Source organism: Muscardinus avellanarius (assembly GCF_963383645.1).
Source record: "Muscardinus avellanarius genome assembly, chromosome: 2".
Lineage (NCBI taxonomy): Eukaryota > Metazoa > Chordata > Mammalia > Rodentia > Gliridae > Muscardinus > Muscardinus avellanarius.
In genome coordinates, this window is record NC_137787.1 from 63240555 (window position 1) to 63256249 (window position 15695).

Genomic DNA, 15695 nt, shown 5'->3' on the forward strand with positions numbered 1-15695 from the left:
CCCGGTGTCATCTATCCACTTGCATTATTAGATCCATGGTCATTTTTCTAATATTTTTCTCAATTATTGTATAAATTCCAGTGGCTTCTGTCCTTCGATGTTAAATGATATCCCAATCAGTTATAGTAAGTAGCAAAGTAATCCAGAAAGAAACTACTGGTCCATCCATTTCTACAAAAGGGCAATTTATGAAAAACAAGTTCCTTTTATGCAAGGTAAGGGTGAATCTTGAAATAAAATATAGATGACACGTATTGTGTGAAAGGAGAGAAGGTTTGCACTTCCCTCGACAAGGATGGAAGAGGTCCCGGCCTCACAATATGCCTGTGGATAAGGTACTGCTACCGACTTTGTGACATCCAACCATCATTTTTTGGAGAGATTTTTTTTTTAATTTTTATTTATTTTTTTATTGGTGCATTATATTCATACAACTTATTGGGGTAAAAAACTTGTGTGTACAAACATGCACTCATCGCTGATTTAACCCCTACCCAAATACCACCCCATTCCCTCCCCGTCCCTCCCTTCCCTGCTTGGCTTAGTGATTGACTTCGACATGCTTAAGTACATTGTGTGCTTTAGAGATTTTTCTCTTCCCCCTTCTTTCTCTTCCTTTAGGTTATCTTGTTTGCTCCTCTTTTCTCCCTAACTCTCACATATTAGGGAAAGCATCTGATTTCTTATTTTTTGTGACTGACTAATCTCACTTAGCATAATGTCCTCCAGTTCCATCCATTTTCTATCCTGTAGAGTAGGTAATTTTTTATAGATGGAAAATTGATCAGTTTTTTAGTACTTTCCAGAGACAAAACCATCTGAGTATATATGTGATATATATTTATATATATTTATATAGATATATATTACCCGAATATATATTATATATTATGTATGTATGTATATGTGTGTGTGTGTATATATATATGTATATATATATGCATATATATATATATATATATATATATATATATATATATATATGCATGTCTTTCTGTGCCCAGGCCCCAGACCTGTGACGTGGGCTGTGGCCTGTTCCTGCTGACTGCCCAGTTCCTGTTGTGACTATAAACATGTTTCCAGAAAACACTAGGAGACATGCGGACCACCAGATAACACATGGCTCCTGCTTCTACTCCTGGAGAAATGGCTCTTCCTGCCCAGATGTAGGAGAGTGGGTGGCCAGCACTATCTTGCCCATATGTCAGCCATCACAGATTAAAGCTGTTAATACACACACACACACACACACACACACACACACACACACACACACACACACACCATGGCAAGATAGTAAAAATACCACATACTGGCATCTGCATATTTGATTAAAAATTGAACATTGTGCCGGGCATGGTAGTACATGTCTGAAATCTCTGTCCTTGAGAGGCTAAAGCAGAAGGAGTGAAGGTTCAAGGGCAGCCTCAGCAATTTTGTGAGACTCTCAGCAACCGAGCAAGACCCTATTTCAAAATAAAAAGTAAAAAAAGGCTGGGGTATAGCTTGGAGGTAGATTGCCCCTGAGTTCAATTCTCTACCATAAAAGAAAAAAGTGAGCCTGGTGATTAACAAAACTATGAGTAGAAGCTGGAAAGGAGAACATATTCTTTCTACAAAGAATCTGTGTGGACACTGAAACAATAGTCTGAATGCCTTTATTACAGTCCACAGGCATATTATCGTTATTTAGAAACACAAGGGGAATATAATATTGCCCAGCATGCAAAGAAGGCAAAGGATAAAAGAAATCATCATAATACAACTTGTCCCTTCTAAAGGAGATTTTTTTCAATTAGCACCACTTTAAGGCTCTTAGGCTTCTTTTCTTCAACTGTACTCATGAATGTCTTTCATCTCATTTGCTTCATTTGACTGATAGCATGTGGAGTGGTTACATCTACTCACTAATAAAGAATACACATGCATTTTGGTTTGCTGGAGAATGTGTCCCGGGATGCCCCCCCCCACACCCACACCCACAACTAGGCGTATGCTACTACAAATACCAGGGAGCTGGCCTGGCCAGTCCCCCGAATCTTTCAAAAGGTGTGTTGTTGACAGCTCACTGTACCTGAGGCTTTGCAAACTTCAAATGTCCATTTTGTGGCGCGGTGAGCACGCGATGTCACTGTCGGGCCCTCTGCTCAGAGACTTTCTTCTGTCATCCCACCACGGGGGCCCAACCTAAAGGTCGAGGGCCTAGGAGTGGGGGAGTCTCCTTTTGAAGCTCAGCCCACTTTAGCCCTCCCAGGGCGTAGGCATTCTGTGGTGTTCTCCACATCACTGGGAGTCCCCTGATGAGGGAGCACAAGGCCTTTTTTTTTTTATCATCTTTATTTAGCTAATGATCTGTGGATTATTTGTGATAGCACAGATGTTTGGGGGCATGGATCCGTTTGCTACTTTTGACTCTAAAGCCTGTTGCTTTAGAATCTTCAGGAGCCTGATTCTCTAAAGCTTTACTCAATACACAAAAGATTTCTTTTTTTAACAGCAAAAGATCAATGGGGAAATTCACGAAGAGAAGTATCTAAGAAGAGCCATAAAAAGCAAAGGGACAAGTCACTTTATAAAGGGTAAGACACTTTTCTGAGGAGAAAAGACAGCTAGGAAATGATACCAGGCTTGAGAAAAATAGTAATTACAATAATAGTCCTAACATTTACTGAGCTTTCTTGTTCTCACTCTATGCTTTCCACAGATTATCTCATTCAGTATTCATTATGGCCCTTTAAGGTAATCATGAGTAACGTCCACATTTTAAAGATGAGGCCAGACGTGTAGACAAATCAAGTAGCTTGTGTAAGACTCCACAGCTAGGAACTGAATCTTCTGGTGGACCAAATGCAGTAACATTTTGGTATCACATTTAAAGTGGCCTTGCTAAGTGTGGAGGCCATGTTGGTAGTGTTGTAGCAGTGGGCCAGGATTCCCAAGAAGCTCTTTAAAACCAGGATTAGGAAAAGAGGATGACCGAAAGAAAGTCAGAGCCAGATCTCTGAAAAAGGATACACAAATAACCTGAATTTAATCGAGAAAGCATATCTGTCCACAGACACAGGACCGAAAGCAAAGAGAGGAGAGGCTGACAACTGGAAAACCCTGCCACTGGGTATTGCCATCCAGAAACAAAGTTACAAGGTGACACAGTTGAGCGCCAATCAAATACTGCTACAGACAGACCCTACGCACTTCCGTCATTCATCTGCCCACACTGTTGTCTATAGTTAAGAGTCTAGGTCATAGAATCAATATTTTCATCATTTGCATACAAAGACACACCACAGAATTACAACCATGCTTGGCACTGTTTGTTGGTGAAAGCTTTGTGCCAAGCCTTCTTTCTTACCTGCGTTGCCTGAAACAATTGGAGCATGTAATTATTTTCAATTTGCAAAGAGAGATGTTGACTTTAGTGCACTTGGATATAACCAGGTAAATTTATCAACTGACCTTGAGTTTCATATTTTGTGTTCTTACTAAGGAAAAACAACTCATTTTGTACACGCTGTTAAGCTAATGATTTGTTCTATTGACAGGTATGCATCATGGGAAAAAGAAAACCCAGCAATTGAACCTTGTGCCCCTGCAGAATAACTTTTCTTTGGACTAAATGTCAGGGACATGTGATGGCCAGGCCAGAGCAGTCACCTTCTCCCCTTGGTATTTTAACGTGACTCACCCAAGATGCCAGCATAAGATTAGAAAAATATTTATTGCTCTGTTGACTGGATCAAGAACTTTCTTTGCTGGTAGGGTCACCGTGATTATTTTTTACCCTTACAATAGTTTTTAGAAGCTAAACAGAGAGAGCAGCTACTCACGTTCTCCTTGTCAGGAATCCCTAGAGGAAAAAGAGACAAAGAGAGGTTGTAAGTGATCTGATCAACCTGGACTATAGAAATGAAATCCTTGGCTGGACGAAGCCAAGTAACATTTTGGTGTTTTCCATAAAAATGTACATCAATGCTGCTTAGAAGAATAGCAGCACCAATAAAAATAGGTAAGAAATAAACCATGGATCAGAAGCAGGGCTATGTGCCCAGGCAACAAAATCCATGCTTACGTTGCATCTCTAAGATATACTTTACTTTTCCAGAGGTAAAAAAAAAACCCCGTCAATGACTCATGTGCACGATGTAAGCAACTAATTCCACTCTCTTGGGCACGAGAACACTTAGAATTGTGAGCAGATGCCTCAACTCTTTGGTCAAACATAAGGCACTGCTATATTCTAAGCCACTCCACATTGCTCCGGTGATGTGAACCTACAGCCAAGAACATCAAACCCACCAGCAACGACTTCCATTCTGAGCACAGCAGTCCCGGCTGCCTCCAGACAGGCCTAAGCAAGGCAGTGCCTGTGCCCAGAGGTATCCCTGTTTTCCTAGTGAAAACATTAACTATGTATCCATTTGTTCTTTGGTTCATTCACGTATAGACACTTCATTAGCGTCTACTACAGGCAGGCCCCATGCCTTTTTGGCTGTGGCTCTGATGGACACACAAATGGTGGCTGCATTGGGAGTTCAGAGCTTACTGAGCCCAGTCCACTGGGCACGGGTGACCTCATAACGAGGAGGAGAAGCATGGCGGTTTTTAGGTGTGGCTTGTACCTCGCTTCAAACCAGTGGAGCAGAGTAAGGTGGACTGTGTTGTAAAGATACCGTGCACCCACAGTCTGAGCAAACAGGACATTCTGTATTTATATAAGCAACCACACAGTACTTAAAGTATTGGCATTAACAGAACTGAGCCCATCTAATGCCCAGCAGCACAGTGTGCCGGAGGGCTGAGAAGGAAAGAGACCACTGGGAAACTCTCCCTAAGAAAAGCTTTGTCCCCCAAACTGGGGTAGTCTTAGGAAAAAATAACTCAGGGAGATGGAGAGAGCTGTCCCCCATAATAATGACTAAGAATGAACATGTTTGCCATCACAGCCCAGACCCATGAGGAGGAGTGAGGGCACGCTAGAGCCGGCACTCCGAAGAGCATCTTGAATCCGTCCATCCATCTAACCATCCAGCAGCCATTTGTAAGAGCTGGAAATGACTGACTGAGGAGGTACAGCGTATAACAGAGGCTCATTCTCTAGGACATTCAATAAATAAGGGCAGGGTGGCCCAAATCTCTATATCTGAGTGGCTGTAAATAAGAATGTATATCAGGAAATAATACAGAAAAGGTGATTTGAGGCCATGCAGGAGCTTGAACATCAAGCTAATAGTCTTGGAATTGCACCTTCCATGGAATGTGACAGACAATCCTTAAATGGTGATGAGGTCAAGAGAAAGGAGGGAAGAAGACTGCTCAAAGTTAAGATAGCCAAGACACCAACACCAGATAAAATGGCATGGATATGGACTGGAGCCCAGTCTGAGGAACTGGTGATCATGATTCAGTTTGGGAAATCTGAATATGGACTTGATGGATATCGTTAAGGAAAGCATGCCAGTTACTAGGTACAGTTGTGGTGTTATGGTAATACATGGAAAAATCTTTAGTTTTCAAAAATGACTCCTGAAGTATTTGGGGTGAAATATATATATATATATATATATATATATATATATATATATATATATATATATATATGATGATTAAAAGAAAGAAATATGGCAAAATACTAACAAAGTACATATCAATTCATGAATAGCAAATAAATCACAATATTCATGCTAATTAAATCAAAGTGATAAAAAGAAGGGTTAAAGATAATGCATTCTTTTCACTTTCTGTATGCTTGAAAATTTTTCATAATAAAAAGTGAAAAAAAAGTTTTATAGAAAGCAGGTACAAGGAAGACCATGGGTAAGATACTGAGGGTCAGAACTAGTCGAGTCATTCTGTTCTTGGGTCAAGAGGGATGAGGCCTACCCGGGCATGGTGGTGCACACCTGTAATCCCAGCACTTGGGAGGCTGAGACAAGAGCATCGCAGGTTTGAAGCCTCGGTAACTTAGTAGGGCACAGGGAGGGCAGTTCAGAGATAGACTGCTTCTGGGTTCAATCCCCAGTACCACCAGAAAAAGAGAGATGAGGCCTTCATCCAGGTGGGTGACTGAAGAGAGAGAGGACAGAAAGGAAACACCAAGAGGGTGCCAGAGGAAGAAGCCAGGGCCGGGACCAGCAAGTGGCCCCAGTGGGTGGGGAGATGAAGAAGCAATCTCAAATGGTGGAGGTTTACAGCTTGAATGGAATGGGAGCAGTGTGGAGGGATTGTTGAAGATGGGTCTTTGGGAAGAGGGATGGTTTTGTGAAATTTGAGATATGTCCCCTTATTTAAGGACATTTTGAGGTTGAAGGGCTAGCGGGACGTCAAGGCAGGAAAAGCGGTCACTGGTACATTAGGCTGCCCCTCAATGTGACCAAAGAGAGGTGCTGGTTGGGGAAGTCACAGCAAAGGACGCCATGGCTAGTAGGAGGTATAGAGAAAAGTGGACCAGAGTCAAGGTCAAACTCTTCAATAATATATGAACTGTTGTGGGGAGGCGAGAAAGTACCTGTGAAAGAGACAAAAATGTAGGTGGCTAGAGAGTTAGGAGAAAACCAGGGTATCGAAGGGAACCTGGGAGCCAAGGGAAAATGGAGTGGGGAAGTTATTAAAGTCACCAAGAATCAGAAGTGAGGGCAACTGGGTCTATTATTCGTTGGTCACTGGTAACTCTGGGGTTCATTCAAGAGTGTGAAGCAGGTGTGGGACACTGAGGGGTTAATGAGTGACAAGGTGGGAAAACAACAGCCCATACCACGTGGGTCTTCCTTGTAGACCTGGCCCACTTCTAATCCAAACATGTCTTGATTCATTTAATCCTCACAATAACCCTACAAGGAGACAGAGGCTCAGAGAGTCTGAGCATCTTGCCTGAAGTCACACCGCGAGGAGACAGGAGACAGCTGGGATCTCATCCCAAGCACTCCAGATGAGCCAATTATCCCCACCTCAGCTAGGAAAGAAAAAAACCAGGGGCAGGGTTGGGAGTTGGGGGAGAAACGTGCCCCTTCCTGCTGGTCATTCCTTAGTAGAACAGAAGGGTAGCAGAGAGGAGGTAGGGGTGCCCACAGAGAGTGAAGCATAAGGGCAGGAGGGAGGCAGCTCCCTGGAGATGTGGGTCCAATAGGCCAGGTCCCTGTGGAGTGTACAGATCTGGCAGTGAGGATGGGAATTCAAGGAGGCAGAGCCAGCTATGAAGGCCACCGTGCTCCCAAGTCCCATGGATTGGAAGTGCCGCGTGTCACATCACCATGGTCACCTGCTACCTCGCTACACATGCAAACACCAGCTTCCCAAGGAGACTCCAGGGTTCAAAGGGCAGCTCCCCCCCCCCACCCGCGGCAAGGGAGCCACGTGGGGGCTTCTGACATGCGCATAGACCAGGGAACAGGACTTCCCTGCAGCCTAGTGATCCCTCAGAAAAGAGTACAACACAAAAAGATGCCTCTTCTTTTACCATCCCCCAGAGACTGGTCTCATATAAAAGGCCTGGGTTTTTTGATTGTCCATTATTAAGGTGTACAACATGCCACACTTTACACACCCCTGGTAAAAAGGAACTCTAAAGCCACCTGCCCATTGCCCTCTGTGGCTACTCTCAACTGTGTAAGAGCACCAGGGCCCTACAGAGACCTGCCCTTTGGAGGTCATGATTTAAGAATAAGTAATGATTATACTGTTCCTCCCCAGGATCAATAGCATCAAAACAAGAAGCGGGGTTCTCAGGTATCTAGATGCCCGTCACGAATCCTATTTTTAAGGGGCGTAGAAGCAATACTGCATTTCACTATAATACAAAGACATTATGAGAAAGTATCTCAAGCATGCTGAAGTCCCCGCCAACACTAGAGCCTCCCTGCACTAGCAAAGACCCCAGAACAATATTATCCAGTTATTAAACATCCTGAGTGTGAGCTGGGAGGTCCGTCTGCCCATGTAAGAGCCTGGAGAGTTCCTCTGTGAAGCTGGTATAGGACACTTTTTTGTTGTTGTTGCATGAAAACATACACCCCACAACAAATTTTTAGATAGAAAATGTTCACATTTTTCACTTACTGTCATTGTTAGAGCCCGTTTCCATAACACCATAAGGAGGAGCCAGCAGCCCTGCCATGTACTGTCGATATTTCTGAAAGACAAGATTGTAAACTCAGCACACAGATATTTACTCTCTTTAAGCAGTCGTGTGTTTACATCTTAAAAAGCAAAACGCTGGGTGTCAGGAAGCATCAGAACCTGGTATTTATAAAGCCATGACTCGTGCTCTCTGGGACCTCTGGTCTAAAATAAAGGTGTCGAGTTCTCGCCAGGTCTTCGTGGGTAGAGCTGAATGTATCTGCTCTACCTGCCCAGACACTGGGTCTATCTCAGCCAATTCATCTGTGCAAGCGTGGCTTATGGAATCAGTGGGCATCCTTTTCTCCCTCCACCTCTGCACCCCCCCACTCTGCAAATACATGTTTAGCTTTTTGTTAAGGGAAATGGCACTCGGTTTTTTATAAATGCAGATACAAATAAGTGTGCTTCCTTCTTAATAGATGAACAGCACAGAATCAGCCTCTTTCAAAGCAAAAAGAAATGCATCTGAGGAAAATGTCTGTCTGAAAGAAGCTGATTCGCTTCCATTTACCTACTTCCTTTTATTCCATACACCTGCCTACTTCATGACCTCCAAAGGAATTTTGATATGTTGTCAAATAGAATGGGATGGCTTAATTTAGAACTATTCGGATTCCCTTAAATTATATTATCCTGGCTTTGGGACCAGACATGTTCTGAACCTAGGGCTTTGCAATATACATTGGTCCTGGAGGTCTGAGATGTTTGAGAGGAATAAGATTTGCCAAGCATAAAGCAGAGGAGTGACATTTACAAAGAAAGAAAGGTGAACATTCATCGTCCTCTCTTCCAAGGTAATAAATGCAGCCTCCTCCCTTTCAGAATGAAAACCAGGCAAGTTCATCACATGGTGTCATGTATATTTATGGTTCATAATTACAGTGACACATAAATGTTAAACAGCATCAAAAGCATCAGCTCCCCGTAATGAGCTCGTAGGTTACACAGACGTCAGCAGAAAAGACTTCATCTGTAGCAATGGGCAGCTGGCATGGTATTCGGCCAGACATCTGGGCCCATTTGGTAGACTTGAATGGTGTTTGTAATGGAACATTGATTCTTTCTCAAAAGAACCTTCGACTCAAGATGTGACTAGTTTTTCCCCCTTAATCTTTTTTCTTTTCATTTAGAAGCAACCATATTAACACCTGCATGCAAACATTAAAATCACGATCTTCTCTGTCTCTGAGCTAACTAATCACTCAACCGCAGCACCAATATCTCACCCTGCATCCCTGCCATTTTGTTGGATAACTTTCCAATTCTGATTTTCTTCTCCCTTATGAGACCATATACACTTCTTCATGAGACAGTGTTCAATAGGCACATTCCTGTGCATCCAGTTATTCTGGGCTCTAGACAAAACAGGCTCAAAGACAGTGGATGAGGACTGGCTATGATGAAAGAAAGTTTTGTGACCTCCTTCATACCTTTTGATTATTCCTCTTACTGTTATTAGCCCTCTAACAAGCTCCTAAAAGAAATAATTCCTATGATATAAAAGGTACCATTCTGCTTGCTTAGAGATGTTGTCTTAGACAACGTTCTTTGTCTCAGGGACCTCAATGTAATTCCCAGACCTCCATGGAAGTTCCTTCCTGGTCCGAGTGAACGAACCTCAATCTCAGAACATGTGTATATTTAACACCTACTCCGCGAGGGCGGCACCCCAGGCACCAGGCTCACTGTGGAAAACAAGCGTACAAGGTCCCTTCCACTTGAGAAGTGTCTATTTTCTACAGCACGGGGCACTGTGTCTTCCACTTATTATAGTAATCTCCTCTGATCTGCAGGAGACTCATTCCAAGACCAAGAGCAGATGTCTGAAGCTGCATAGTACTGAGCCCCATACATACTGAGTTTTTCCTATCCACATGTACCTCTGATAATGCTGAATTTATAAATAAGGCACAGTAAGAGATTAACAACTAATAACAAGATAGAATAATCTACTGTAACAAAAATTAGTTGGATGTGATCTCTTACCTCTCTCAAAATATCTTGTGAACTGCATGTGATTTTGGACCACGAGTGATCACGGGTCACTAGAACTGTGGAAAGTGAAACTATGGGCCAAGGGGCTTAAATCTCAAACTGTTCTAGGGAATGTCAAACATTCCTAAAAATAGAATATCTCACGACCAATGTTATTTCATCTACACATCTATTTGCTTATCCTTCTTAGAATCATTTTGTAGCAAATTCCAATATCACTTAATCCATAACTATTTTGATAGGAATTTCTAAGAGACAAGAACTTTTTTAAACAAAATTACAATACCATTATCATAGGTGAATCCAATAATATCCGGTGCACATTCAAATTTCTGTCTTATAAATATGATTGGTGCTATTTTAAAAGTACTTTATTAGCCAGGCATGGTGGTGCATGCCTATAATCCCAGTTCTTGGGAGGCTGAGACAGGAGGAGACCAGGTTGGAGGTCAGCCTCAGCAATGTAGCAGGATTCTCAACAACCTAACAAGATTTTGTCTCAACACACACACACACACACACACACACACACACACACCAAAAACAAAATAAAAAGGGCTGTGGGTATAGCTTGGAGGTAGCATGTTCTTGGGTTTAATCCCCAGTGCCACAAAAAATTAAAAATAAAAGTAATTTATTTAATAAGACAGCACTAGTTTCAGAATTAAAGCTTTTGGTCTAGTGAAGACTACAGAAATGGGGTTGAAATAGTTATACTTGCAAATAAAAAGTCAATCTTCTAAAAGCACTTTTAAATAAACATCCACTAAAGCTAAGAAATTGATTTCTTCTGTAGCACTCTGAAGAGTACTCTATATAAATTAGGATGAGAACAGCTAACTGGAGTGAAACTTGAGTAGAAAAATTGAGATTCCTACATTATTTGCATACTGCTTGATCACTGGGCAGCATTTTCTCTTCCAACGCAGGCTACAAAAGAATATACCTGCTGGGCGTGGTGGTGCACGCTTGTAATCCCCGTGCTTGGGAGGCGGAGACAGGAGGACCGCGCAGGTTCGAAGCCAGCCGGGCGCGCTGGCTTAGGAGACCCTGTTTCCAAATAAAAAAAATGTAAAAATAGGTCTGGGAGTGTAGCCCGGAGGTAGAAGGGCTTCCAGGAACCCCAGTACCACCAAAAAAAAGAAGAAGAAGAAGAAGAAGAAGAAGAAGAAGAAGAAGAAGAAGAAGAAGAAGAAGAAGAAGAAGAAGAAGAAGAAGATACCTCATGAAAGGATGGTGAGCCTCACAACAGAGATGCGAGCAGCGCCATTCTTTTCACCTGCTAGATTTGGCCAAAAAGAAGTAGAAGAAAAAAAAAACTTTGCTAACATACTGTTTGCTGAGAGTGAAAGCAGGTTCTCTCATATGTTGCTTTATGGAAGTAAAAAAGGATACAGTCTCAATGGAAGGCAGTTTGGGAGGGTCAATCAAGTCTTAAAATGCATTTTCCGTTTGCTTAACGGCAAGCAAATAGGGCAGATGTATACTCTCCTGAAGTACCTGAGTATATATGTGAACACGTAACCCAAATATTGATAAAGAGGACACCAGGTTACTCTGACAATAGATAATGATGCGTTCCTTCCTTCTTCCTTTCCTCCTCCATTCTTTTCTCTCTCTCCTCTCGTGTGTGTGTGTGTGTGTGTGTGTGTGTGTGTGTGTGTGCATGTGTACACTAGGATTGAACCTAGGAGTGTTCTGTCTCTGAGTCACACTTCAGCCCTTTTTATTTTTTGTTTTGAAACAGCGTCCCCCTAGCTTGCTAAGTCTCACTACATTGCTGAGGCTGTCCTCAAACCTGCGATCCTCCTGTCTTAGCCTCTCAAGTACTAAGATTATAGGCACGCGTCACCACACCTGGCTGATGATGGTTTTTTCCTAGATGAATAAATGATGTTCTTATAGTATGAAGTTATGAAAAAAGTGAAGTAGCACTACCTGTACATGTATGGAATGATCTCTATATTTATAGATTAAAAAAGCAAGCTAGAGCACGATGTGTAGAGTATGGTACCATTTAATGGGATGGAAGAATAAATGTTTGTGGGCATCTGAATATTCATAAATGCATAGCCTATCTCTGAGCAGATAAAAAAGAAAGGAGTAACAAGGATTGTTTCCAGAAAAGATCTGAGTGGTTAAGAGTCAAATGGGAGAGAAACTTAGTTTTTGCTGTACATCCTTTTGACTTTTATACCACGAATCACTACTGCCCCTGGGACTCCAGAGCAATTAATATTCTTCTCCATTTCATATTTATTACATTTTATACTTCTCACTCTATTTTATATTTATTATTCTATACTATCATTTGAAGAAAAGATTTCACCATTAAAACAACAAGCGAACAAAACAAAATGAAAATGTCTACAGCCCAAACAACAAAAAATTTAAAGAAACAAAGAATTAGAAAAATATAAGGCGAAACATGAATCCTCTCTGGTCCTCCACCCTTGCGGACCTGACCTTTGAGTCATCCCAGCCCAACAGCCAGCACATGATTAAAGATGCTTCCGGGCAATCCCAGCCTCAAGCTAGTCAAGTCCCCTCTAGCCACTCAAAGGCACCTTGGTTGCTCAGGTATTCCCAATTGAGGTTCCAGATGTCATGTAGCAAAGACAAGTTATTCCCACTGCATCCTGTTCAAATTCCTGACCCTGAACCCTAGTACCTGTAAAATGGTTATTGGCAGATGCCACGAATTTGCATAATTGTTACAGAGAAATAGATAATGAGAAGAGAACTTGGCATCCGAAAGTGAGGTAGTTTTAAAACAAAACCTAAAACATGTGCCCTTAATTTTGGAACTGAAGGTGGGAGGAAGCCTGGTGGGGCTGGAGGGAATTGCAGAGGAGAACTTGAAGAGTGAGGGGAATATTATGGAAGATGGAGGACACTGGCTCTTGTTATGTGGAGGTGGAAAGTTTAGCCAAACTGATGCCCTAAGTAACATTGGAAACATGGAAAATGTACTGAATCAACGGTGGTTCTGGCTGAGGAGATTGATTTCCAGGAAGAATGCCACGTGTCAGCTGTTTTCTTTTAGCTATATATTTTAAGGTTCAGATGCAGATGAGCTAACAAAGGGCTCATTCACTTTGCAGTCAGAAATTTCAAGTAAATATAAATTAGGATCTAAGACTTGAAAAGTTCTAAAATAAAGCTATTTCTCATCTACAATTTCTCAGCAAAAGATTTTCAAAGTAAGAAAGGGCCTCGTGACAAAAATAAAAAATAGGGCCCTGGCAGGAAAACAAAGCATGAGACCAAGAAGACCAGGGCATGACTCGTGCATGACTACACAGAGATTTACCGGGGGTTCACAGATGTACCACAGGGACCTCAGAAAGGGATCAAAGTAGAGAAGGGCTTATGCAAAGATCTATGTGGGCATGGCTTCTGTCTAATGAAGTGGACATAATAAACGTTGATACACAAGAAAAACTGATAAATAAGAAACCCACCAAGGTTTTTTAAAACTTGCACCATCTTGGACTGAAACAGATAGTACACAACCAAAAGAATCCTTTGGACCCTTGAAACACCAGCAGGAATTGGCTGAGGAAACTACTCAGTTGCAAGACGACATCTTAATGAAAAGGAAAGATGACTCAGAGGGTAGAATTAAAGGCCCAGAAGGTGGAACCAGGAGCCATAGAAAACAAGTCCCAGGGAGCAGAACTGGACCTTTGTCAAGGAACTGGTACCGTTTCCCCAGCTGGACTTCAGAAGTGCCTGTTAAGTGCCCCTCATTCGAATCCCTTTCTTCTGGATAGAAATGTCTGTTGCAAACCAGATGTGGTGGTGGATATCTACAGTACTCGGGAGGCTGAAATAGGAGGATCACAAGTTCAAGGCTAGCCTCAGCAACTTAGTGAAGCCCTCTACAACTTAGTGAGTCCCTGTTTCAAAATAAAATTAATAAAATAAAATAGGGCTGGGGGCATGGCTCAAAGGTAGAATGCCTCTGGGTTCAATCCTGTTAGGAGTAATATGGTAAAATACTAAAATATTATAATGTTGAGAATAACAGGAAACAATACCAAAATATTGTCAAGTTCTGTTAAGTGTAAAAGACAGTATATCAGCCACAAGGGCAAGTGAAGCAAGCTAAGTAGAAACTGTATGTTAGAATGTTAGATGCAGAGAATCGCAGAGGAGGGCAGTGGGGGACCCAGATAATCCACAAGCATTATTCTATTGAGAGTAACCAATGAGGAGAAGCCAGCATGTGGGCATAACCAATTGAGAGAAGACCCCTTACATGGGTATGACCAATCAGGCGACACTCAGCAATTGGACTTTGCTAAGACAGGGGTACATAAACCCACAAACAGCAACCTATGTTCTCTAGCCCTCTAATGCCCGATGGAGAGCCCTCTATGACAGTGAGCCTCAGTCCTATTATCGAACCCAAGCATCAGCCAAAGTTGGACCCGACTGAAAAGACCTTCAACTCGGACATGTCACATGTGAGTTCCTCTGGGTCCAGTGCCTGGCTGGGCTTACACTTAGACCTAGACTTAGACTTAGGCTTTGACTCTGGTCTGTGGTGTCTGCTGAATTGTCTACCAAATGTGGGACCCCCGATAAACTTATTGACACATGTTTAAGAGTCCAGCTGGTCACATGCTCACGACAAATCCCCAGAACAAAAAAGAAAAGTCTGTTGCAGTTACCTGTCCCCCCTGTGCCCATTATTTGATGGGTTCTAGGAGGCACAGAACTTGTCTCTTTCATTCACACGTGTTGAATTAAGAATGAAAAAGCATCCTCTGGAGGGCTGTACCTGAGGGACAGCATCCAAGATGCCTCATCCATACCTCAGTTTAGCTGGTGGGATCCTGGACTTTGAGTAGATGCACGCTAGCACCCTCCTCCGCCCAGCTGCTGAGACATGTGCTGGCCTGGCCAAGCCCTCTGCAATGTTGTTTTTTGTTTTTGTTTTTGTTTTAGATCCTGACTAATATCCCCCACAAACCCTTTTCCTGGATCCCCACACACTCTAACCCTTCAGTAGGTTACCTGGCCTCATTCCACCATTTTCCAAGTGGCACATGCACGAGGCAAAGAGCTGTGCTGTTAACTCAGGTATGGAAATGACAGCCAATCAGCAGACAGATTGGCAGTCCGCTAGAAAAGAGTGCTAAAGCCCAAAGCAGAGCTGTGTGGGAGATGGAAATGAAAGGTCATCCTGAGTTCCTGCCCATGGCCCTTGAGCCATGAGCCTCGTGACACTGGGGGCAGTTTGGGCTTTTCTTCTATTTTTTTTTCCAGCTCTATTTTTTTTTTATTTTTTATTTTGAAATAGGGTCTCACTGAGTTGCAAAGGGCTTCACTAAGTAGCTGAGGCTGTCCGCGAATTCGAATCCTCCTGTCTCAGCCTCCCAAATGCTGGGATTACAAGCGCGTGCCACCATGCCCAGGTGGGACAGCTTGGGCTTTTTTTTTTATAGCGCCCTTCTGTCATGTCCAGAGGAGGTTCTAGAAGGCACCATCTAGGGGCAGGGGCAGCAGGCTACCAGTCTGGATTCAACTGTCTCTGGGCCAGGGTGCCAGTCTTGTGCTTCTTAGCAAGGACACTG

The 15695-nt window shown here is 42.7% G+C and overlaps 1 protein-coding gene across 11 annotated transcripts in view; it reads right to left on the reverse strand.

Moving 5' to 3' along the window:
• The window catches only part of RAPGEF4 (Rap guanine nucleotide exchange factor 4), a gene marked incomplete at both ends in the record, with an annotated part of 342537 nt that overhangs the window by 149686 nt on the left and 177156 nt on the right, over positions 1-15695 (reverse strand). For 10 of the 11 annotated variants that reach the window (XM_080719879.1, XM_080719871.1, XM_080719874.1 and 7 more), the window contains 2 exons: positions 3828-3847; positions 8053-8125. The exons of the other annotated variant lie outside the window; for it this stretch is intronic. In XM_080719879.1, coding sequence (XP_080576005.1) covers positions 3828-3847; positions 8053-8125 — 93 coding nt within the window. The remainder of the gene's footprint in view (positions 1-3827; positions 3848-8052; positions 8126-15695) is intronic. 11 annotated transcript variants of the gene reach the window in all.